Consider the following 24597-nt stretch of genomic DNA (forward strand, 5'->3'; position numbering starts at 1 on the left):
GTTTCTCTCAAATCACCTAGCAATTTTTTCAAACAATTATAAATGCACTGAACATGCAAAATCAAACTTATTTTATTTTGTACTACCATAATTAATGTCGGCCAGGAAATTTATTAAGTACATATTAATCTTACATATGAGCTTCCACAAGGGCTTAAGATATCTTCCGGTAGGTCTGTAGACAGCTAACTAGATGTGTCTGTAAATGCATTTTATATATTCAACAGACTTACAAATGATCCAAATTAAATATCAGATTTGGTAATGTACTGGAATATGCAAGTTCATCCTGGTATTATTACTTGATAGGAACAAAGTTTATTACTTGATAGGAACAAAGTTCATCTTATAATTACTTAATAGGAAACAAATTTCATAGAGGTGATATATGCAAAAGAAGGCTCATGCTTGAAGAGAGGAGAGGGAGATCCTCCTAGATTAATAGACCAAACATACTGCCTTAGATAAACATGTAAATTTGGCTACAAAAATCTGGAATCGATGTGGAACCTATACAACATGGCCAGACTGTGAATCTGAAACCAACAGAGAAGATGTTGAAATTTAACTACTAAAAATGATAATTTCATATTAAACAAGATAATTTCATTAAACAAGATGAAATATATGTACAAGAGCCAATGCACTAATATGACTATATTGTATTTCTCTCTCATATACTAAAAGAGATGTAGTAAAGAATATATAAAAGCTATCCAACAAAGTGAGACGGTGACTACCTAGTGCCCTTCAGAAACTAAATTCCTCGGTAGACTCCGCTACTCCACTTATTTGTCCACGATCGAGAAAACACTCTAAACTATCAATTGATTTATTCATGCATCTATTTCTACGACTGCAATACAATAATTTATCTCAACACAAGTTTAAATTAAATAAATATCCCCAACAATCTCCTCCTTAAGCTAAACTCAATTTCTATGCCCGTCTGGTAAGTTCTTCGGTGCCCATCTGACTTTTAAACTGAGCCCGTATGACTATTGAACTGAGCATGTATGGCTATTAAACTTCTCTGCCCGTTTGGCACTTCAACTTAGTCCATTTGGCAAAAAAAAAAATCTAGTAAAATTTCTCATTCCCCGCACTACATCTCATGCATTATATATCAAAGACATTCCCTCTCAGTCCTATTAAAATTAACTATAATAAAACTTAGTAATAAAACTTAGCAAACTTCTATATAATAAAAACATGAAAAATGCTACATGCACATAATTGGATACAGAAATATTCACAGAATGAGTATGTGTCAACTTGTGATTGGAATGGGCCCCCTGCACATGCATTAATAGCACCAATTAAAACTCCCCACCTAGATTGCCATGTCATTTTGTGTAAAATTATGTACCCAATTTTGTGCATGTAGCACTACTCTAAAAACATATATCATAAATGTTACTTCTACTTTAAAAACTTAAAAATGGTCTTTTGTTCTAGTTTTTCTATATAGTAATGAAACATAAATCCTTCACAAAATTTATGGTCAAATTTTAGTGCAAGTAATATTAGTGTTCTATTTATATTAGTTTCAAATATAGCATCTACACGTGATTAAGCACATAACATGACGCAGGAAAAGGAATGAATCACAAGGTAAAAAAGGGGTTCTCGCTAGGGTTCATATCCGGAAGAGTAAATTACATTGACTAGCTACCGGATTTACTATAAAAAGTCTAAAAACGAGCAAGATTATTCTCTAATAGATACAGTACATGATGCAAAAGCACAGTGCAACAACAGCAAAGTAATAAACTACACATGATCCAGATGTTCTGTAATATATTGATATTCTTATTTAATCCACTGATGAAAAGCTTCCCCACCAAGAGATTGTTTTAAGCTACAATGATCCAGTCATCATATAGTCGGTTGTGTATCATCAGTCTGCAGTTTCACAAATAGTTCACTGTAAGCACTAATTGTTAGGGTTATTCCACCAGTATAATCATAATGCTTACATACCTGATCCCGACCAATTCTGTGCTGCTGACTAGGTCCAGGAACTGTTGGAGGCACAAACAACCTTGATGCTGCCGCAGGGGAGTTCCATTGCAACAATACTGGCATGTTCATCCTCGCAGAAATCGACGAGTCAAACAGATTCATTGATGGTTGAACCGGGGGTCTAAATCCCATTCCCCCCAATTGTGTGTACCCGCCCATGTTTGCCGGTGTTCCTAATGGACTCTGCCTGAAATTCTGGATACTCTGATGCATCATTACCATCGCCTGTCTCAATTGCTGCAGTTAAGAAAGGAGAGTAATATTAATATCATTGTTCCATTGATCACTAACTTTTACAAACCATTAGTATTAATTCAAAATATACCTACACTGATACACACACTGAATGATCATTGATATTATATACAGTTTACCTTGATCTCCTCACGCAGCGTCTGATCTCGTATCCACACCTGCAACAGATGATCCGCTGTCTCTCCAAGCGTTGTTGCCATATCTTTCTGGATTAGAAACAGAAACAATGTTAGCAATGTGCCTAGTATGTATGGTGTGGAGAAACATTAATATAAGAATTATATTTAAACTTTTTTAGGTCAGATCATTAAAAAAGATTAATACTTAATTAATTATATATGTAATATTACTGATACATAATAAATCAGACCTTTTGACTGCCCGGTACCAGCTCATGCAGTGCCATCAAATTGTCATTGATACTGGCGGTGCTTTTCTGTATAAAACAATTTACTTGAAATCAGTTTGATTTTAATTTAAGAGCTGGTATTATTAATTACTGTCAATATATATAAACACATTATAAACAAATAATATATACCTGGTAATGGTAATTGTGGTAAGTAACCGGTTGTGATGCTCTTGAGCCAGCAACTCTTCTCGGAAACTGAGGTTAAAATACAGTATAACATTGATCAATGAATATAATTGTGATTTCAGAAAATAACATTTTAGTTTTGCATATATATAGTTATGAACAAGATCAAATAAGCACTGTCAATATATACAACCTAATGCCCTGCTTCCGATGAAGAGGAGGTAAATTAGTTATATAACTAATTAAAATCACTCCTATTTGTACTCCTGAGTTTTTTAAGAGGACGAAAGCAATTGATAATTGATGCAATTATAACATAGTTTCACTCCAAAACTTTCACTCCAAAAGTGGGATGAAAGTAAAAGTTCAATTGTTTTTACTTAATTACTTTCTCTCCTAAAAAACTTGAGAGCAGGACCTAAGTGCATCGATATATATAAATTATATATAGGTTGGGCAGTAGCGTGACGACAAAACTGTGACGTGAAAAGTAAATACTAACCCGATCGTTGTTTTCAGCATCAACTTCACCTCCTTTCCTCTTTCTGTTGTTGCTCATTCCTCCGCCAACTGGAGAATTAATGTTCATGATGTCATTGTCTGGCATGACCGGGGCTTTACCTTTAGATGCAACATTTTCAGATTGCCATGTAATCAGCGACCTTAGCTCAGGCGATAGCGTATCAAGTGCACTTGGCCTTATAAATTGTGCCACTGGCAACTTTGAACTGGTACCATGCACAATTTCCTCTTGAGGCAATTGAGAGGCATTGTTCCCCAATTGATCCGGTTGCTTATGAGGATCAGTTGGAATATCGAGATCCTCCAGGTCAAAACTTTCCAGCGGGGTCTGATCGACCCAATTCCAAAAATCATCACCTACAGTCTCCAGATTTTCGTCTCCAGCTGGGGGGATCATGGCGGCTGAGCTGTCTACAGCTGTCACATATCCAGTTGTTTGAGTGGCGTCCAAATTGTTGCTTAAAATGTTTTCAGAGGCATTGTTCCCCAATTGATCTGGTTGCTTATGAGGAGTTGGAATATCGAGATCCTTCAGGTAAAAATTTTCCTGCGATGTCTGATCAGCATCCCAATTCCATAAACCATCATCTCCGGTCTGCAGATTTCCGTCTCCAGCTTGCGGGATCAGGGCAGCTGAGCTGTCAACAGTTGTCCCATATCCCTCGTTTGCAGCAACTTCACTTCCAGTTGTTTGAGTGGCGTCCAAATTGTTCCCTAAAATGTTTTGAGAGGCATTGTTACCCGGTGTCTGAGCAATCCAATTCCGTGAATTATTATCTGCAGTCTGCAGATTTTTGTCTCCAGTTGGCGGGATCATAGCGGCTGAGCTGTCTTCAATTGTCGCAGATCCATCATTTGCAGCAACTTCACTTCCATTTGTTTGATTGCCATCAGAATTGTCCCTTGAGATGTCGCAAAGCAAATTAATATAATTACATGAAAGTAAAAAAAAGAGGAAAAAAAAGACACACACAAGAGTATCATTGCTTCAACATACGTGCACATCTGTAACTTTTAACAGTAGATCTGTACATGTACGTGCAAGTAGTGTTACTTTATTGGAGAATTGGGCACCATATATATGTATACCGAAACTTACATTTTACTCATCTCCCTGAGTTGTTTATCTCCCCAAATGTAGATCTGAAAATAGAGTTATAACTAAGCTGCTGTGAGTAGAGTGTTTCGCATGGAAGGGATGAGTACTAAAAGGGGGTATTTTAGGGAAAATATCGGGTGATGATAACAATGAAAACTGCTGATAGGTGTCGATCTGTCAGGTTTTTATGCTTCAGTGATGCATGGCTGTACACTTGGCCTACTCTCAGCTCTCTTTCATTAATTGCTTCATTAAGAGGCTTTTCTTTCCTGACAGCTGTAGATATTCATAACTCAGCTCTCTTTCATTAATTGCTTCATTCAGAGGCTTTTCTTTCCTGACAGCGGGAGATATTCATAATTTTGTCTTTACTGAGAGTTAGGAAACTGGTGCGTAGTTTATAGATGTAACTAAATTTTGTCATTGTTTCTGAGGCTTTTCTTTCTTGATAGCCGGAGATGTTCATAATTCGGTTTTTCTAGTGTGTGCCCATAGGCACGCTTCATAATTTGGTGTGCGTAGTTTCTAAATGTAACTAAATTTTGTCACTGTTTGTGAGTCTTTTCTTTCCTGACAGCGGGAGATATTCATAAATTTGTCTTTACTGGGAGTTAGGAAACTGGTGCGTAGTTTCTAGACGTAACTAAATTTTGTCCCTATTGCTGAGGCTTTTCTTTTTGATAGCCCGAGATATTCATAATTGGGTTTTTCTAATGTGTGTTCATGGACACACTTCATGTTTCTGAGGCTTTTCTTTCTTAATAGCCGGAGATGTTCATAATTTTGTTTTTACTGGGAGTTAGGAAACTGGTGCGTAGTTTTTGGATGTAACTAAATTTTGTTACTGTTTCTAAGGCTTTTCTTTCTTGATAGCCGAGATATCCATAATTTTGTTTTTACTGGGAGTTAGGAAACGGGTGGTTTCTAGATGTAACTAAATTTTATCACTGTTCTGGTTAAAAAATATACAAACTTAGTTTGATAAGGGTATTCTAATATCATGATTAATATTAGATTATTATTTCTTGTGAATGTATTTATTGCTTTTATTTCATATTTTACATGTATTAAACCCTAATAAATAGCCCGATATTATGGAGCTATTTGGTTTAACAGAAAAGAAGTGCTTGTGCTTATAAATGATAAGTAATATATAGGTGAAAAATAATTTTTATTATATGTGTTTGGTTTTTTTTTTAATATTTACAAACTATCATGTATAAAAATTATTAAAATATTATTAATTATCTTTTACATTTTTGTAAGACAAATTTTAATAATAAGAACATGCCACTAAAAAAAACTAGAATTTTCACCTTGTCTTTAGAAGTCAGAAATTGACTTAAAAAATTTATACAAACGGTACAAATAAATTTTTTCTAACTTATAAATTCAGGGTTTAGCCATATATTTTGCATGTTGATGTTTTTAAGATAGATATATTGATAAAATATTTGATAGATATATTTAAGATAGAGAATGTATGATATTAATTTAAATGAGTTCTGTAATTATTATTTATCCCAATTTTAAATAATTTGTTGTAATTATCATCATAGTGCATAATAATTTTAAGTCATTGAAGAGATATAAAAAGAAAATCTGGACTTCCATCAAAACCTCATTCTCACCAATATGTAATTATCATCATAGTGCATGAGAATGCTTGATACTTTTTCATCTGAAAAATGCTGATTATAATAACTAATTTTCTAATTAATATTCAAACTCGGTCACAATTTCAAAATAAAAGAGCACATATTGTTAATTTCAAATAACATTAATTCAAACTTGACAAGGAAAGAGTTTTTGTAGATTAAAGCACTCCAATATAAAAATAAATTTTCCTTATAAACTCAGTGTTATTCTTTATTAAGCGAGGATCAAAATCACCCAAAAGCAACAAGGAATTTTTTAAGTGAAAAAACAAGATGAAGTACGATGAAAAACTAGGAAGATGGGGGTATAAATTTCTTTGTTACATAAACAATTATTAGAAATATTCAATTAATTACCACCCAACCGCTAATTGCTAGGAGGTGCGCTTGCCACCAAGCAATTTTTCAAAACAAAAATGCACTCAACATGCAAAATTAAACTTATTTTATTTTGTGCTACCATGCATTGATGTCTCCAAAGAAAAAAGGAAATTTATTAAATACAGATCAATCTTACATATGAGCTTCCCCAAGGGCTTTGGATGTCTTCGGTAGGTAAGTAGACAGCTAACTAGATGTGGCTGCAAATATGCATTTTATATATATAACAGACTTACAAATGATACCAGAATAATTTCAGACTTGGTTATGTAGTGGAATATGCAAGTTCATCCTGGTATTATTACTTGATATATAGGAACAAATTTCACCTTATTACAAATTTCTTAATAGGATACAAATTTCACAGAGATGATATATGCAAAAGAAGGCTCATGCTTGAAGAGAGGAGAGAGAATCCCCCCTAGATTAACAGACCAAACATACTGCCTTATATAAACATGCAAATCTGGCTACAAAATTCTGGAATCAATGTGAAAAGCTATACAACATGGGGAGACTGTCAATCTGACACCAACAGAGAAGATAGTATATATGCACAGGTGCCTAGACAAGACAGCACTTGCACATTTATAGTTTCTGATCATTCAGAGATGTTGCAACCAAAACTTCCAAAAATGGTCGAACCTATTAACCATTGCAGATAGCAATTGGATGTCAAAAAAATATTGAACTCATTTGAAGGATTATAATTTATAAATGCATTGGTGAGGGCATTAATTCTTTAATGGTATTTAATTTATAAGGGCGTGGGGAAGAATTTAGTAACTGAATATTGATCTCTTAAGAATCATAGATGGATTCATTGGTTCGAATCTATTACACACCAATAACAGCTTTAGTGGTGAAAGAAAATGAAATTAGTTTTGCATTTGGATGATAGCCAGACCTTCAGAGCACTTTGAATAATTTGAACACCAGTTTTCTGATCAACATTGGCTGCATGCAGGTCCTCAAGTTCTTTTGAGCCATATAGCAAACTATGAACTTTATATGTTTACATTGCAGTCATCAATTGCGACTAAAAACTTTAACATTACCTGCAACAACTTTTTCTTTGACTGCTGCTTTTGAAGCATTTAAGGCATCGATCAAGCACTCTGTCCTTCTAGCTAACCTTGGCTTCGCTGGCTCCTCCTATCTATAAAGCACAAATTTAAATCATCATCTTCCTTCCTGATCTTGATTTATAGGCTCTTCCTCTTCTAATACTATACAAGAAAACTCTTCATAAGAGAATCTGACTTTTTAAACCGCACCACCGCCAGAAAGCTTTGCTAGCCTCTCCTGATGCTTCTTCTTGTCGTAATCAGAAGTGCTCAACTAAATTGTTGATCTTACCTGTCAATAAAATATGGCAGCCATTCGACCCAGAGACAAATAAATTGGGATCCAAGGAGATATATATGTAGTTATTTAAATTGTCCTATACATGCTCACATCTTTTTCCAGTAGCCTTCTTGTCACCTGCCCCATCAAGAATTACAGAATTACTGTATCATCCTTTCATATTGTAACCTGACAATATTCCTATGGAGCTCATGATCAGTTACAAAGAATTACTGATTTCTCTTTTAAGTAAGAGAATAAATTGAAATTGGACGAGGAAGAGCACAAAAGTTATAGTACTTCTAACATAACGTTGATTTAATTAAGAAATATTAATCATTTTTCTTGTTAATACATAATAAAAATACAAATAAATTTATTAAATTTTAGTATGCGAAAGAATGTTACCGAGATCCAATTTACTCAAAAATCGAATAAAGTTCATTAAAAGCTGACATGAATGACAGATCACTTAGATTTTATAAAAGATATAATATTTCACTAAATGACACCGAATTTTGATTGCCTCTGCCAAATGAGACTGATAGTACTATCAGAAGACTATAATGGAATTAGAATTATTAGAAAATAAGTATTCCTCCTCAAGAAACTTTAATAACATTATGAAGGGTCTCCAAATTTCAAGAAGGATCTGAGGAAGCCTCAAATTCTCTGATCTTGACTCAAACGATAACTTAGAGATTTGTAGTTTAATTGTTGAAATTAAACTATAAAACTGATGACTTCAAATTAAACAAGATGAATATATATGTACAAGAGCAAATGAACTCCAAAGACTACATTGTATTTCTCCTGATATATTAAAAGAGATACAACATATAATATATAAAGGCTACCCAATAAAGTGATAGCAACTAACTAGTGTCCACCTGAAACTAAACTAACGATCCTAAAAACACTCATTACTAATCCAATACTCTCCCACAATTTCTCTAACTTATCCTCTACTAATAAAACAATTAATAATTATACTAATTTATTTATTCTAAGTTTAGATTATTAGAATATAATTCCAACATTAATAACTGTGATTGAATTTGAAAGATAAATTCATTTGATTGGAATGGATGATTTCCTTTCTCCCTTTCTCTCGGTTGATCATGACTCTCTCTCTCTCTCTTCATTCTCACAACAAACACAACACCGCTACTCTCGCGGCAATGACTTCTTTTTCAAGCCATCCATCAATCACTAACCCACAACAAACCAGTCCTTACATCCTCCTCTAGTTACATATCCCATCAATATTTATCCAAACTAAACTCAATTTAAAAAAAAAAACTAATATCTTGAAACCCTAATTTCATACCAATTTGGGAGAAACCAAAAAAGTAAGCAATATACTATTATTCATGCATTCTTAACTCAAAAACACACTTAAGTATATTTATTCATGTCATTTTCTTTTCTAAACAAAATAAATCACAAATTATATCAACTATCTAAATGATTTTGGGTATCAACGGCCATACCTCTCTAAACTAAAAGAGATTTCTCATCATGTTGTAGTCTCTGGCAGCTGAGACAACTATTCTAAATATAAACTTCAAACTTAATATATCATTGACAACGACCGAGTTATCACAATAAGTCAATAACAAACTTATACTTCAACCATATATGAGGGCAGTATTTGTGAATGTGTATAACACAAGATGATAAATGCTATAAAAATTACCGGGGGCAAGTGCCCCAGTCTTCCTTTGTCCATGATATGTCTATCTACTTTTGACTTTTAAATTATGTTTAAATGAATCTATATATTATATTTAAACAATTGTACTTCAAGTTCTCTATGAATTACACTAAGGGGTCGTTTGGTTGGTATCAGGTATGGGTTTCGTTCATTCCAAACCCATACCTGGTGTTTGGTTGAATTTTTTTTTCTTCAAACCCATGCTTCAAACCTACAAGGTATGAGGTATGAGATTTTCATACCCAAGGGGAGGGGTGGGTAAGAAACATGAGTTTGAGGAATCAACTTTTTTTCTTTTATTTTCATTTTTGTTTATATCCTTAATTAAATTCAAATTATTAGTACTAAATGAGATTGATGACTCAAAAATATATTAAAAATTATTTCAAATTTTTTTAAAATTAATTATAATTAATCACTTAAAAATATTTTAAATCAGATATGCTCATTCCAGCACTGAACCAAACACATGATATTAAAAATGATACCTCAAGCCCATACCACCTCAAACCGATTCCTCATTCCAACCCCATACCCCCTCTCCAACCAAACGACCCCTAAAGAAATGTCTTCATTCCAACTATGAAATTGAAGTACCAAATATATCAAAGTACCAAAATTTAATTATTAACATATAATTTAATTATTTAATAATTATGATTATATTATAATGATAAACTTTCTTATTGTTTAGAGTCTTGTAATTAATGTAACAATTATCCCATTAACAGAATTACATTGCCAACAAAACTCTTCATTTTAACTTTTAGAACTCAAATAATTCAATTGATGAAACAATTCTATAGAATTATTATCAATTCTAGAATTCAAATAAATAACGAGCTCATATTGATATTATTAATAACATCTACATTAATAAAAAAATTTAATTCAACCCTTTATTCACAAGATTAAAGACCTTACAAGCCAATTTATATTTGCTGCAAATATTATTTTCATATATTTATTAACTATAAAACAACATTATTATTTTAATAAAAAAATATATAATTCTAAAATAAACCTATATGGTAACATGTATTTGAGAATAACTTTTAAGAAATCAAAATTTAAAATAAGATTAAATATTAATATATAAAAAGTTTTATATCTAAGAAAATAGTTTAGAATAATATATTAAAATAAGAATATTATACTTCTAATAAATTCTAAATTTAAAATATTTATATAAAATCGTGCTTCCAGAGGTTACAAGCTAAATCATAAACACCCAAAATAGAATAGAGCCTTTGGTAGGTGGAGCTTACGTTACATAATTTGGTATCGGCTTTGTCCTTGTTTGCATTAATAATTGTCATTTTTGCATGTAATTTTGTTCATTTTGTGATTCTTCTTCGGGACTCAGATCATTACTTTCACAGTGTATTGTGAGTAATTGGTATGGACGTCTGTGGGGAAAATCCTCCCCAAGTACTCCCTCCGTTTCAAAAATGCACCATTAATGTGTTATAAAATGTGTGATATGGACGTCTGTGGGGAAAATCCTCCCCAAGCAGTGCCGGCCCTGAACCGGTGCAACCAGTGCTCCAGCACTGGGCCCATTGGTCCAGGGGGCCCAAAATGCTTTTAGGTCTAGTGTATGTGGTACTATACTTCTGCAAGGCTTTTTTTTTCTCCCTGATACTACTCAACGCAAAGGCCACGTATACTTACACGTTACCTGCTCCTCTACTCCATTATACTCCTCTGCTCCTCTACTCCATTATACTCCTCTGCTCCATTATACGATCAGTCCAATTAAATAATTAACTTCAAGTTTCAAGTTCTAATTCAGGACGCCAATTCTCATAAAAACAAAGGTAATGACTTATTTCAATCTTTTAATTTAGTTGTTTATATATAATATTTTATCCCAAAATTGTAATAACTACTGGCTACTTGTTTATCTAATCTCTAACCTAATACTACTTATTTGTTTAATATATATGATTTCTGTGATCAGTACTTTGTCGAATAATATTTTTTGCAATTATTTTCAGTTTGGGTTTGGGGACTTGATAGTTGTTATTGATTGGAGTTGAAGGATTCTGCCACTGCTTCACTACTTGAATACTTGTTCTCCCGTTTATTCAGGTTTCACTTTCTCACAAGTCATACATTTTCCTGATTGCCGGCTATTTTAGTGCATAAAATGTTTACTAAAAAGTACCCATCTGGTAATGATAAAAGAAAAAGAAAGAAAGAGGAGGAAGAAAAAATTAAACCATTAAAGGGATCGCTTCAAAAACTTTGGAAGAAAGCCAAACAATCTGATGTGCCTATAGAAAAAGACGAGTCTGAAATTGTAGAAAAAGAGGTGTCTCAAGTTCAAAGTACTTTTACACAAGAACATGAAGTAGTTGATGAAGAGTGTGCTAATGAGATAACTGAACAAGAAACCGAAGTGATTGAAAATGAGGTTATCGAAAATAGAGAATACACTAATCCCAGTGAGTTTGTTCCTCTATCTTTGAATATTTATGATCCTCGGGTGTGGGATAGATTAGATAGTAATATGAGGGATTTGCTTGTTGAAAAGGGGCCTATTAGAGAAAATATTGTTGTTTTTCCCAAGGATAAATGCAGTAGGGGGTTTTCAACGTATTATTATGATCAAAAATTAAGAAACGGAGAATTTGTTGATAGAAAATGGTTAGTTTACTCAAAAGAATTGAATAAAGTATTCTGCTTTTGTTGTAAAGTGATAAAAACTGCTCGATCTAAAAGCAATTTAGCAAGTGTGGGAGTAGATGATTGGGTACATTTAGGTGAGAAGCTGAAGCAACACGAAGATAGTCTTGAACATCTTACTAATCTGAAGGCATGGGTAGAACTCCAAGTTAGGTTGAAAACAAATCAAACCATTGATAAAGAATTGCAAGAGCAAATTAAAAAAGATACTGAACATTGGAGGCATGTTATGATTAGAATAATTGCTGTTGTTAAACGCCTTGCAATGAATAATCTGGCATTTCGTGGGAAAAATGAAAAAATATTTGAAGATTCGAATGGTAACTTTTTGGGTTTTCTTGAGTCAATAGCTGAGTTTGATCAAACAATGCAGCACCATTTCAGACTCATTCAAGACAAGGACATTCACTATCATTATCTTAGTCACAAAATACAAAATGATTTGATATTAATGTTGGCTTCGAGTGTAAAGAGTGTGATATTAAAGAAAATCAAGGAAGCTAAATATTTTTCAGTAATTCTTGATTGCACTACTGATGCAAGCCGTATGGAACAAATGACTTTGGTGATTAGATGTGTTGATGTTGTGAGTTATCCTGTAAAAATTGAAGAGTATTTTTTAGAGTTCTTGAATGTGGAAAATACTTCTGGGTTGGGTCTGTTTGGTGAGTTAGAAATTGCTCTTAAATCTCTTGATTTAAATATCAATGATGTGAGGGGACAAGGGTACGATAATGGTTCTAACATGAGGGGAAAACACCAAGGTGTTCAAAAAAGATTACTTGATGTTAATCCCAGAGCTTTTTATATGCCTTGTGGTTGTCATTCTCTTAATTTGGTACTATCTGATACGGCAAATTCTTGTGTGAAAGGTAAATCTTTTTTTGGAGCATGTCAAGCTTTATATAATGTGTTTGCTAATTCCACTAAGAGATGGAATCTATTGCTTGAATATGTGGATGACTTGACTTTAAAATCTTTATGTGTGACAAGATGGGAAAGTCGGGTCGAAAGTGTTAAAGCAATAAGAACTCAAGCTCCAAAAATAAGAGATGCATTAATTAAATTAGCTGAAGTTTCTGATGACCCAAAAATATGTTGGGATGCTGAAAAATTAGCCTCAAATGAGTTTTCAAGTTTTGAATTTATATTGAGTTTGGTTATTTGGCATGATATTCTGCATAAAATTAATTTGGTGAGCAAAAATTTGCAATCTGAAGATATGCGTCTTGATGTTGCTATTGCAAATTTAAAAGGGCTAGTTTCTTTCTTTGAGAAATATCGAGAGAATGGGTTTACATCAGCTATGATTGATGCTAAAGAGCTTGCTAATGAAATGGATGTTGAACCTGTTTTTTTGATAAAGCGTAGGATTAAAAGAAATAAACAGTTTGATGAGAATCCTGACACCGAACGGGAACAACAATCTGCCTTGGAAAATTATAGAACTGATTATTTTCTTGTACTAGTGGATATGGCACTTTCTCAACTGAAGATAAAATTCGAACAAATGGAACTTTTTGAGTCTGTGTTTGGTTTTTTGTTTGATGCAGCGCGGTTGATTTCTTTGGATGATGAAGGACTAAAAACTTGTTGTCTGAAACTTGAAAAGTCCTTAACTCATGGTGATGCTTGTGATATTGATGCGAAACGGTTGCTTTCAGAATTACAAATTTTACAGGAGATGCTTCCAAGTGTAGCATATGAATGTGAAATACCATGGAATTCTCTTAAAGTTTTAGAATTTGTGAAGAAGATGGACATGTTTCCAAATATTTTAGTGGCTTATAGGATTTTATTAACTATACCTATTACTGTGGCATCTGCAGAACGGAGTTTCTCAAAATTGAAGTTAATTAAGTCTTATTTATGGACAAGCATGACTCAAGATAGGTTGAATGGATTGGCAATTTTGAGTATTGAGAAAAATATACTCAAAAGTATTGATGTGGAGCATATAATCGATGATTTTGCTTCAAAAAATGCGAGAAAAGGACATTTCAGATGAGGATTGATGTGTTGCAGGTTTCCAGGATTTTATTAGGATGAAAAAACATGATTTAAACATATGTAATTTTTGTTATTTATGATATACTCATGCCACTAGTTTTGTGTTTATATGATATCACCTGTTTTATTATATTTAATTTCAAGTTGCTTGGAATGTTTCTTTTATATTCATATTAGTAGTCTTGTATAAAAAGGCCCATAAAAAAATTTCGCACTAGGCCACCGAAATCTCAGGACCGGCCCTGTACCCAAGTACTCCCTCCGTTTCAAAAATGCACCATTAATGTGTTATAAAATGTGTGTGGCCGAGTGTTTATCTACACACAAACAAGCTTCAAGCTTTTCTCTCCAAACTATTATAATTGTAAAATAACTTTCTCTCAACCTCTCTTTTGATCTCATTTTTGATACAGTTTTACAACTGTAGGTATACCATATCATACATTAGTAGCTATCTTTTCATCTAGTCAATTGAATAAAGCACCATTGTATTTGTATTCATGTCTTACATCTGTTTATAATATTGTAATGTGTACATAATTGTGATATATGGTTGCAGGCTTTTCAATCCAGTTGAACAGTGATCATGGAAGGTTTTGCCCATTCTCATACAAATAGCCAGGTTTCTCAAGCAAAACTCCACTCATTTCACACAATTGATCGTATGTTATATGCAATTCTAGTGGCAGATCTCTTGTGCGATCCAACAGATGCCATGCAGATCATAGCCTTTTGGTTATGGCTAGAGCAGGCTGGCTTTCGAAATGTCGTAAAAAGAATATTACAGCTGCCTCTCATGCTCATTGATGAGCTTGTACATGAGGCTAACATATGCCTCCATTTCATCAAGAATCCACAGGCAATTAATGAAATTGGTGATATTCATCTCACACTGAGGCTAATAAAGGACTTTTCTCTCGAGTATTTACACAAAAATCAAACACTTGCACAGTCTGGAGTGAAAATAGTTTGCACTAACATTTGCATGCAGGCCTTTAGTGATTTAACACAAAATGCTATTTTGCAAAACGAAGTTCGAAAGAGAGCCCAGAGCCAACAGCAAATCTTTGGGAATCAAGCACTGTTGCCTAATGGCTCTGGCAATGGGGTGGTACCGGCTGATCAGAGGACCATGTTTGTCACATTTTCCAAAGGCTATTCGGTAGCGGAATGGGAAATTCGGGAATTTTTGGAAAATATATTTGGAGACTGCATTGAATCTATTTACATGGAGGACGTGACGGAGATAGATGATCAGCCTTTGTTTGCTCGAATAGTGTTCTATCAAGCTTCCATGATTTATTTAATCCTCAATGGATTATCTAAAGCTAGTTTTATCATTAATGGTAAACATGTTCGGATGCGCAAGTTCGTTCCAAAAGGCGAATAGAAACACCTCAACTCTTCTCATAAATTAAGAGCATTTATGTATGAGTTAGCAGTTGCATATGTAGTATATAAGCTTGCATACATATTGTATCGATTGGGGCTCATTTAAAATTTATTTAAAATTTATTTAATACTTTTCACATTGCCGTTTTGTACTCATTTCTAATCTTACTCATTTTTTACATATTTTTTTCCATGCTCTGACTTGTATTTTAAGATTATGATTAAATATAGTTCCTTAATTTAATCTTCAAATTTTTTTCAAGAACAAAATTTTGAAAATTTTATTTTATTCAGAATAGAATAATTTGATATAATTTATAAAACAATGCTTAATAGAATTTTAAATTATGTGACGAGTCCCCATACATCTTCCAATATAAAGAACCTGGTGTAGTATGGAGGAAGTATATTTCATAATTCTTCTTCTTCTTTTTAACTCGGTCGCTATTGATTCACACTCATATTTTGTCTATATAAAATTTAAATATACACATTAATAATATTATCTTATCAAGTCATTGAATGTCATTTTAAATTATAGATATTTACCCATATATCTAGTAAAATTCTCAAGCGTATGTACTCAAGAATTTACCCCTTTTTTTTTTGAAACTACTCAAGAATTTACTTAAATACATAAGCATATTCTATAAAATACTAAATTATTTACATATTTCAATGTCAAACTACATTACTTTGTGAGGGGCCGGTAGAATTATTTATCTCTTCAAAATATGAGAACTTTAACAAAATCAATAATCTAAGTGCAAAATAGTAAATTTCACGTACTTTTAAGAATTTTGACTATATATTTATAAATATTTTTTTTTGTGAGTGTTAATAAAGATATTAGCGTCATATTTTTACTATGAGAAGAACATGATGATGTGATAAAGGCATCTTAACACATCGATCAAGATATATTACAAAACATGTCAAAAATGCAAAAAGATGTTGAAATCATGAACATGATAACTCACAAAAAATAAGTAAATCTCGATCGACTAAGAAGTATATTAGCATCGTTGAGTGTTGTCATACTGAAACGAGACATGCGGTATATGCTCAGTCACAGCTTCAAGGAAGGTTTGAGGTTCTTAAAGGCTGGCTCACGAATTTTAAAAGCAAATAACAACGTTTGCACTCATTTATTATAATATCATATAACTTTTTTTTTTCTCCATGCTAAAGTGAGAGTTTCGAGTTCTTTCTCTCCATTTCTAAACAGAGTGTGAGAGTTTTGAATCATGGATACTCCGGACGATATCATTATGCAAATGGCGGATCTAGACGTCGACAAAGAAGAGAACGAGGAGCTAGTGTTGGAGGATGGTGTTGAGGAAGATGCCAATAAGTTTGAATTATGCCTGGTAGGTCGCTTTCTCACTGAGAAAAACATCAACGTCCGTGCTATGAGATCGAAAATGGCAGATGTTTGGAAGCCTGCAATGGGTGTTAATATCAAGGTCTTGAAGGACGGGATCTTTCTGTTCCAATTTTATCATATCGATGATATGCAGTGGGTACTGAAAGGAGGACCCTGGTCATTTGACAACGCCCTTCTTGTCATAAACACAATTAAGGCCGATGAAAATCCTGTTACGGTTCTGTTGAATGAAGTGGATCGACTTTTGGATTCAAATTCATGGGCTCCCGGTTGGTTACATGTCAGAGATAGTAGGAAAACAATTGGGTAATTTCTTTGGAACTTTTCTGGAGTACGATGCCAAGAATAATTCAAGCATTTGGAGGGACTGCATGAGATTGAGAATTCGAGTGGATGTTCGTAGGCCCTTAAAAAGGAAGAAGAAAATTTGCAAGAAGGACAAAACTGAGGTCATGGTGCATGTTAAGTATGAACGTCTTCCTGACTTCTGTTTTACGTGTGGCTTATTGTCGCATACCGAAAGATTTTGTAAGAAAAAATTGGAGAATAATTCTGGTGAAGTTAGCAAGGACTGGGGAAGTTGGTTGCGAGCTCCTCCACGCAGGGTGGGCGGCGCGTCCAAAAGCAAGTGGCTGCGAGAGGAGGGAGACAGCGAGTGGGGTCAGAAATATGGAATGGATAATTATCAGCAACAATCAAGGGAGGTACCAATCCCGAATATCCCGCAGACAGGCACACAATCAGGTAAACAAAAAGATATTGTTATTGGCTTTGCTAATATCTCGGGAGGAAGTGATAAGGCAAGTAAAAATTCAAAAAATATGGGGGGGAATTTCAAGCCCATAACAACTGTTGGGCCAGATGAGGAAGAGTTAGATGGGCTGAATCTAGAAGAACGTAAACGCAGAAGAAGTGAAGCCCATGGATACACTTCTAACTTGGTGATCGATGAAAACACAACTATGGAAACTGGTCTTTCTACTAATGATTGCTCGGATTCCCTGAATCAACAAACGGCTACGCTTGCACAGCAAGCTAGCCGACAGCAATGATAGGCCTTAGCTGGAACTGTCGAGGGTTGGGGAACTCTTGTACAGTTCGTGTGCTCACCGATCTCTTAAGAGATCGTAAACCCACCTTTCTTTTCTTATGTGAGACTATTTCGTTTGGTAATAAAATTGAAGGTTTCAGAATATATAAAGTATGGTTTTGATTATTGTTTCCCAATAGATCGTGAAGGACAGAGTGGTGGTTTAGCTTTTCTCTGGAAGAAGCAAGCAAACTGCCAAGTTACGGGGTACTCTCGTAACCACATCGACGTTGTTTTTAGTGAAAATGAAGTTCAAACCTGGAGACTCACCTGTTATTATGGTTTTCCAGAACGTGCTAGACGCAGAGAAGCTTGGGATTTCATTAGAAGATTGTCTAGTATTTCTTCACTTCTTTGGTGTATATGGGGGGACTTCAACGATTTTCTATATGTATCTGATAAGGAAGGCAATATTCCTCACCCTCCAGGTCTTCTCGAGGGTTTTAGGGGGGCCATTGAAGATTGTCTAGCTCTTGGTGGTGGTAAATTTACGTGGGAAAAATGTCGTGGCACCAAGGATTGGGTCAGGGAGAGACTAGATAGAGCTTTTGCCACAGCTACTTGGTGGTCGAAATTTCCTCTATGTAATCTTCAGGTAGTGCACACCTCTCGCTCTGATCATGACCCTATCCAGTTAGATTTATTGCATGCATCAGTATCTAAGAGGGAGTTTAGATTCCGTTTTGAAAACACATGGCTCAAAGATCCATCTTTTGTCAAGGAAGTTACCGAGGCATGGGGTCAATTTGCTCGCTTACATTTGGTCTCAAAACTGATCTCTATTACGAAATTTATGGCACGATGGGGAAGATCATTTTTCAATAAGTTTCAGGAGAAAGTCAAATTTCAGAAGGCAATTATTGAGAAGCTGGTAAATAGAGTGGATGCAAGAGGAGTGGAGGAATACATGAAAGAGAAAGATAAGCTGAATGATCTCTTACTGCATCAAGAACTATATTGGAAGCAACGAGCCAAATCTTTTTGGCTTGCTGAGGGAGACGAAAATACGAGATTTTTTCATGCAAGTGCTTCAGCTAGAAGAAGAACTAATAGAATTGATTTTCTTGTCAATGATCACGGAGAACGAGTTAATGACCAAGAAGGGATGTGTGATATGGTTCGGAATTACTTCTCTGAGGTTTTTGCAGGAGATAACGTAGTTGAAGGGAATAATTAGTTTGATTGTCCAAGGGTTATCACTGATGTGCAAAATGATATGCTTGTTGCAGACATTTCATTCGAGGAGTTCACCCAGGCTGTTAGACAGATGCACCCCGATAAAGCATCGGGGCCTGACGGATTAAATCCTGCTTTCTTCCAAGCTTTTTGGCCTGTGCTAGCTAGGTCGAGATGTTTTTGAATGTTGCACCACCTGGCTGAATACAAACTTCTTCCCGAGTGATTTAAATAACACAAATGTAGTTCTCATTCCTAAAAAAGAAGATGCTTGCTTAAAAGACCTGAGGCCAATAGCTTTGTGCAATGTGCTTTACAAGATAGTGGCGAAAGTGTTAGCAAATCGTTTAAAGAAGGTACTTCCCTCGATTATTTCATAAAATCAATCAGCTTTATAGCAAATCGAAGTATCACAGATAATGTGCTAGTAGCCTTCGAGATTATTCATCACATGAAGAGGAAAAACACAGGCACTGAAGGTGAGGTGGCCTTAAAGTTAGACATCAGCAAGGCGTACGATAAGGTCAGTTGGGATTTCTTATGCAGCAGGATGAGGTCGATGGGTTTCTGCTCAAAATGGATCGACCGGATGATTCTTTGTGTCAAGACAGTCACCTATAACTTTTGCTTGAATGGAGATCTCGTAGGTCCAGTTGTTCCTAATCGAGGACTACGACAGGGGGATCCTCTCTCCCCCTATCTTTTCCTCTTGTGTGTTGAAGGCCTTTCGAATATGTTAGACTCAGCGTCTAACAACGATAGTATTCATGGATCCAGAATCAGTCCGCTAGCTCCAGTTATTTCCCACTTGCTGTTTGCGGACGACAGTTTCTTATTTTTCAAAGCTACTTTGGAAGAAACCTTGGTTGTGAAGAAGTTGTTGAATGATTACGAGAACTTATCAGGTCAATCAGTGAATTTCAGCAAGTCTGACGTGTTCTTCAGCTCGAATGTCGATCAACAAAAGCAACAAGGGTTACGAGATGTGTTGGGAGTTTATAATGGCATAGAGAACACCAAGTACTTAGGTCTTCCTTCTCTAGTGGGCAAGTCGAAAAAGAGAGTTTTTGGAAAGAGAAAGCTAGTAAAAGAATTCAAGGTTGGTACGGGAAACCTATCTCTAAGCCAGGGAAAGCTATTCTGATTCGAAATGTTGCACAGGCTATTCCCTCATATTGTATGTCCTGCTTTTTGTTACCCAAGACTCTTTGTCAAGAACTTGAGAGAATGTTTAATAATTTTTGGTGGAGTTCAGGGGGCGGAGGTAGAAAGGGCATTAACTGGCTAGCATGGGATAAAATGAGCATGTCGAAGAAGCAAGGAGGCCTTGGCTTCAGAAATTTGTATGGTTTCAATGTGGCTTTAATGGGGAAACACTGCTGGAATTTTATGCACAATCCAACGCTTTAGTATCAAGAGTGTACAAGGCCAAATATTTTCAGAATTCTCATATCATGAATGCTCGTAAGCCTAGAGACTGCAGCTTCATATGGGCAGGTATTTGGACCGCAAAAGAGGCTCTCAGCAGTGGATTTAGGTGGGTAGTGGGTGATGGGAACGATATAGTGGCTGTTAAAGACCCGTGGCTTCGAATGAAAAACAATTTTCGGGTCGATCAAAATCATAATTACGAGGATCGGAATGCAGTAGTCTCAAATTTTTTCTACCCTAACTCGAAACAATGGGATGTTATGAAGGTGCAACAGCATTTCTTACAGGAAGATGCTAAGGCAATATTGGCAACTCGTGTTCCTCAGTGTAATAGCAAAGACAGAGTTGTGTGGGCAAACTCTACCGATGGTATATATTCTGCCAAGGCAGGGTATAGACTTTGGCATGCTCTCAATGTTGTCACAAGTAATGTTCCACAGGGTGAAGGTTGGGGAAAGATTTGGAGATAAGTGCTGCCTCATTAGATGAAGATTTTCTTGTGGCGTCTATGCCGTAATACTATTCCAGTCCGGAGAAGACTTAGCAATAAAGGTGTTCAGGTGCCTTGGTTATGTCCGATGTGCAACAACGATGTTGAACACCTGGCCCATGTATTTTTCGATTGTAATTTTGCTAGTGCTTGTTGGAGTGAAGTTCACCTGAACTATGATATGTCTATGGTGGAAGATATTCCAAAATGGGTTATTGAAAAGCTTAGCACAGGGTCATCTACTGAAATCACCAAAGTGTGTGCAGTTCTTTGGGGAATTTGGAACTAGCGTAATCAAAGAGTTTGGGAAAACAAATTTGTGTCTCCAGCTTTTTCTATGGAATGGGTGTTCCGGACGGTAAATGAGTGGAAGGAAGCTAAACAGAAGGTTTGTTTTCAACCTTCAGGTGGCAGAAGTATTGTTCGGAACCGTGGTAGCAAGTGGCTTCTACCAGACGAAGGTATGTTTAAGCTCAATGTAGACGCCTCACTTTTCCCCGGTGCTGATTCTTTTGCTATTGGTATGGTTATCCGGGATCACCATGGCACGTTTGTGGCAGGTAGAACAAGCAAATATGTAGCTCCAGTTTCAGTGCTCGAGGCAGAAGCGATTGGAATCAAAGAAGCACCGTCATGGTCTATGATTCAGTGTCTAAATGGATCGAGAATATAGATTGAGACGGACTCGTTATTAGCAGCTCGTGCTATTAACAGTAATTCAATTAATGTGCTTGAGACAGGTGATGTTTGTGCTGAATGTCGGGCTATATTAGACAACTCCAGAGGCATTAATATTGTTTTTGTTAGGAAAGAGGCAAATAAGGTAGCTCACAGATTAGCTTGATTTCCTTGTATTGCCAATTCTCATGTTGATTTCTCATCTCCTCCAAGTTGTTTGTTGGAGATTTTTTATGATGATTTGAAGTAATGAAAGTTTTCTCTTATTCAAAAAAAAAAAAAACGTTTGCACTCATTTTATGCTCCCATGTTTTTTTTTTGGAATGAAATCAAGTAAATAGGGAAAAAGGTTTAGGGGCCGTTTGGTTCGCTTCGAGGAAACGGAATGGAATCCAGAAAGGGAAACGAGGAGAAAGGAAAGGAATGATCCTGAATTGTTTTACCTGTTTGGTTTTGTGGCAGAAACGGAATAAAAATTTGTGTGATTAATTTAATATTCGATTTTTTTAATATTATATAATTTCAAAAGAGTTAATGTGTTTATATAGCAGCTTGAAAGTTTTAATCTGATTTTGTTTCAGATTATTTAATTATGGGAAAGAGTAGCACACAAGTCTCTCTGCACCTATAAATACTCCTATAGGTTATAGAGTTTTGTATCATCTAAACACAACCTACTCTCTCTCAATACCACAACCCTACCTCTTTTTGGTGATTGTTTTCTTACTCGATTTCTAACTCAGTGGTGCCGCGTTCTTCTGTTGCAACGATAAGTGAAGGCTGTTACGGTATCAAAAAAATAAAAGTTGTTGCAAGCAAAGGTAGTTATAGACCGCTATGTGGGAATCGACAAATCCAAACACGGGAGAAGAATATAGTCTTGACATGATTTTGATGGATGATATCAATAAATTAACTATTAGTGATGTATGTTTGTTGGTTATTCTTTTATAATATTTGTTTTGTTCATCGGACATGTTTTTTGTTGTTAATTTTTATATGATTTACTTTGTATACAAGAAAATATTATTATTCATGCATCATCAGTTTGCTCCGTTCAAGCAACTTTTAAGTGAAGGCTGTATAAACAGTATTTAAAAAAAAAGGTTGTCACAAGCTAGGGTAGTTATAGACCGCTAACTCATGGATTTAAGTTATATGTTTTTGTGCACAATTAATCCAAAAAAATTGAAGGAAAGTGACAATGTAAAAACATGATTACTTTAAAAAAAACACAAATAAAATTAAGATTCTTCGTGCTTTAAATTGTTAATTACGTGTAGGAATTTATTTTCATTTTTTTTTCACCATGAATTATAATCCAATTTTGCAATTTTATATATTAGTATTGGTATTACATCAAGATTTTTATAATATAAAATTTATTTTATCCTACAAATATTAATTTTTAATCATTAATATACTTTTTATTGACAGCCACAAAATTATTGCATTCTACAAATATTAATATTGAATGATTAATATAATTTTTTTAGGCCGCTGCAACACGCGGATTCTCAACTAGTTGTAAATAATAATCAATTGAATGCTTTCCTTCCCCCGACAACACAATAATGATTCGTGTCCCCTCCCAATTAAGAACGACTGAAACTAGTAACATCCAATTTTACATGCTTCCACTCATATTCTTATGTTTTATATAAGAAACTCGGGAACATGAATGGATGAAGAAAAAGAATAAGTGACTATGCACACATACTACGATACACAAACTCTACACGTATGAACAAGGATGGAGATCTTTTGATGACGAGTTACGATATCGTGCCTGTTCCCAATTCAATGAAGAATATATCACAATGAGTGCTGGATTTAGATGCTGCTATGCTCGTATGTTGGGATCTAGCAATGTATGAGTCTTTATGCACTGAAAGAAATCTTGGTAGTATGCCTCTCCTACTTACAGACGAGCTTGTATACGAGGGTAATATGCTTCGATTTCATCAATAACCCAGTCACATCTGACAAGACATTTGTGACATACATTAAGCACAGAGACTTATAATGGACTTCACTTTCTAGTACTTGCAAAAGAAATTAAACACTTGCAAAAGTTTCGGTGAAAATGCCCATACTAAAATTTTCATGTAGGCATTTAAGTTTTAACGATTAAATAGGTCAACATTGTCGAATGGCTCTGGCAAGTAGCAACATGAGTGATACAAATACAAACTTAAAAGGCCTTGAAATGTTGAACAGATATGTCCTGTATTCTTTTGAGTGGTAATCTGGTTTTGAATTTGCGCAAGTATTTAAGGAGGCAAGATGCATCCATTTGTATAAACAGAAAAATGAGCAATATTTCTATTCATATATATATGCTAGACAAGCACTCCTGTTTTGGCTTCTACTATACACTTATAGATATTTTTCTAAAAAAATGATGACCAAAATTATGAGCTACAGGGAAAGATTGTATCTCTTCAAAACCTGCTAAATGAAGATGAATACTGACCACACCAGAAACAAACCAAATTTGAGCAAGGTCTAGTGTAAGTCAGCATGAAGACACAAGTCACACTATGAAGACTTAATTCAGTTAGCCAAGGCTTTACAGACCACCAAAAAGTTCAAACTAACTGAATCGACGCCAAAAATCAGTGTGGAAACCTAATACAAGCTAAAAATTGACAAGGGAGTATAAGTTAAGATTAAATCTACTGTGGATAAGAGAGGATTAACGATAGGA

At 34.8% G+C, this 24597-nt stretch overlaps 3 protein-coding genes across 3 annotated transcripts; all 3 read left to right on the forward strand.

The window, feature by feature from the left end:
* The first annotated feature begins 11694 nt into the window (after window positions 1-11694).
* Window positions 11695-14241, forward strand: LOC108198273 (uncharacterized). The gene has a single exon (XM_017366035.2). It carries the CDS (start codon window positions 11695-11697, stop codon window positions 14239-14241), a length of 2547 nt encoding a protein of 848 aa, XP_017221524.1.
* A 588-nt stretch (window positions 14242-14829) lies between these two features.
* Window positions 14830-15633, forward strand: LOC108198274 (uncharacterized). Its single transcript, XM_017366036.1, has one exon. The coding sequence runs from the start codon at window positions 14830-14832 to the stop codon at window positions 15631-15633; it is 804 nt and encodes a 267-aa protein (XP_017221525.1).
* Window positions 15634-20742: 5109 nt separating this feature from the next.
* On the forward strand, window positions 20743-21498 carry LOC135148497 (uncharacterized). The gene is made up of 2 exons (XM_064083746.1): window positions 20743-21166; window positions 21248-21498. The coding sequence occupies exons 1-2, from the start codon at window positions 20743-20745 to the stop codon at window positions 21496-21498; spliced, it is 675 nt and encodes a 224-aa protein (XP_063939816.1).
* Window positions 21499-24597: the final 3099 nt, after the last annotated feature.

Source organism: Daucus carota, chromosome 8, assembly GCF_001625215.2.
Source record: "Daucus carota subsp. sativus chromosome 8, DH1 v3.0, whole genome shotgun sequence".
NCBI lineage: Eukaryota > Viridiplantae > Streptophyta > Magnoliopsida > Apiales > Apiaceae > Daucus > Daucus carota.

What these genes read in the sequence shown, in the direction of transcription:
- LOC135148497 (XM_064083746.1), top strand. Translation starts at nt 20,743, where the DNA reads ATGAATGCTCGTAAGCCTAGAGACTGCAGCTTCATATGGGCAGGTATT. An exon ending in TAATGTTCCACAGGGTGAAG is followed by an intron (nt 21,167 to 21,247) that starts GTTGGGGAAAGA and finishes ATACTATTCCAG; the next exon opens with TCCGGAGAAGACTTAGCAAT.
- LOC108198273 (XM_017366035.2), top strand. Translation starts at nt 11,695, where the DNA reads ATGTTTACTAAAAAGTACCCATCTGGTAATGATAAAAGAAAAAGAAAG.
- LOC108198274 (XM_017366036.1), top strand. Translation starts at nt 14,830, where the DNA reads ATGGAAGGTTTTGCCCATTCTCATACAAATAGCCAGGTTTCTCAAGCA.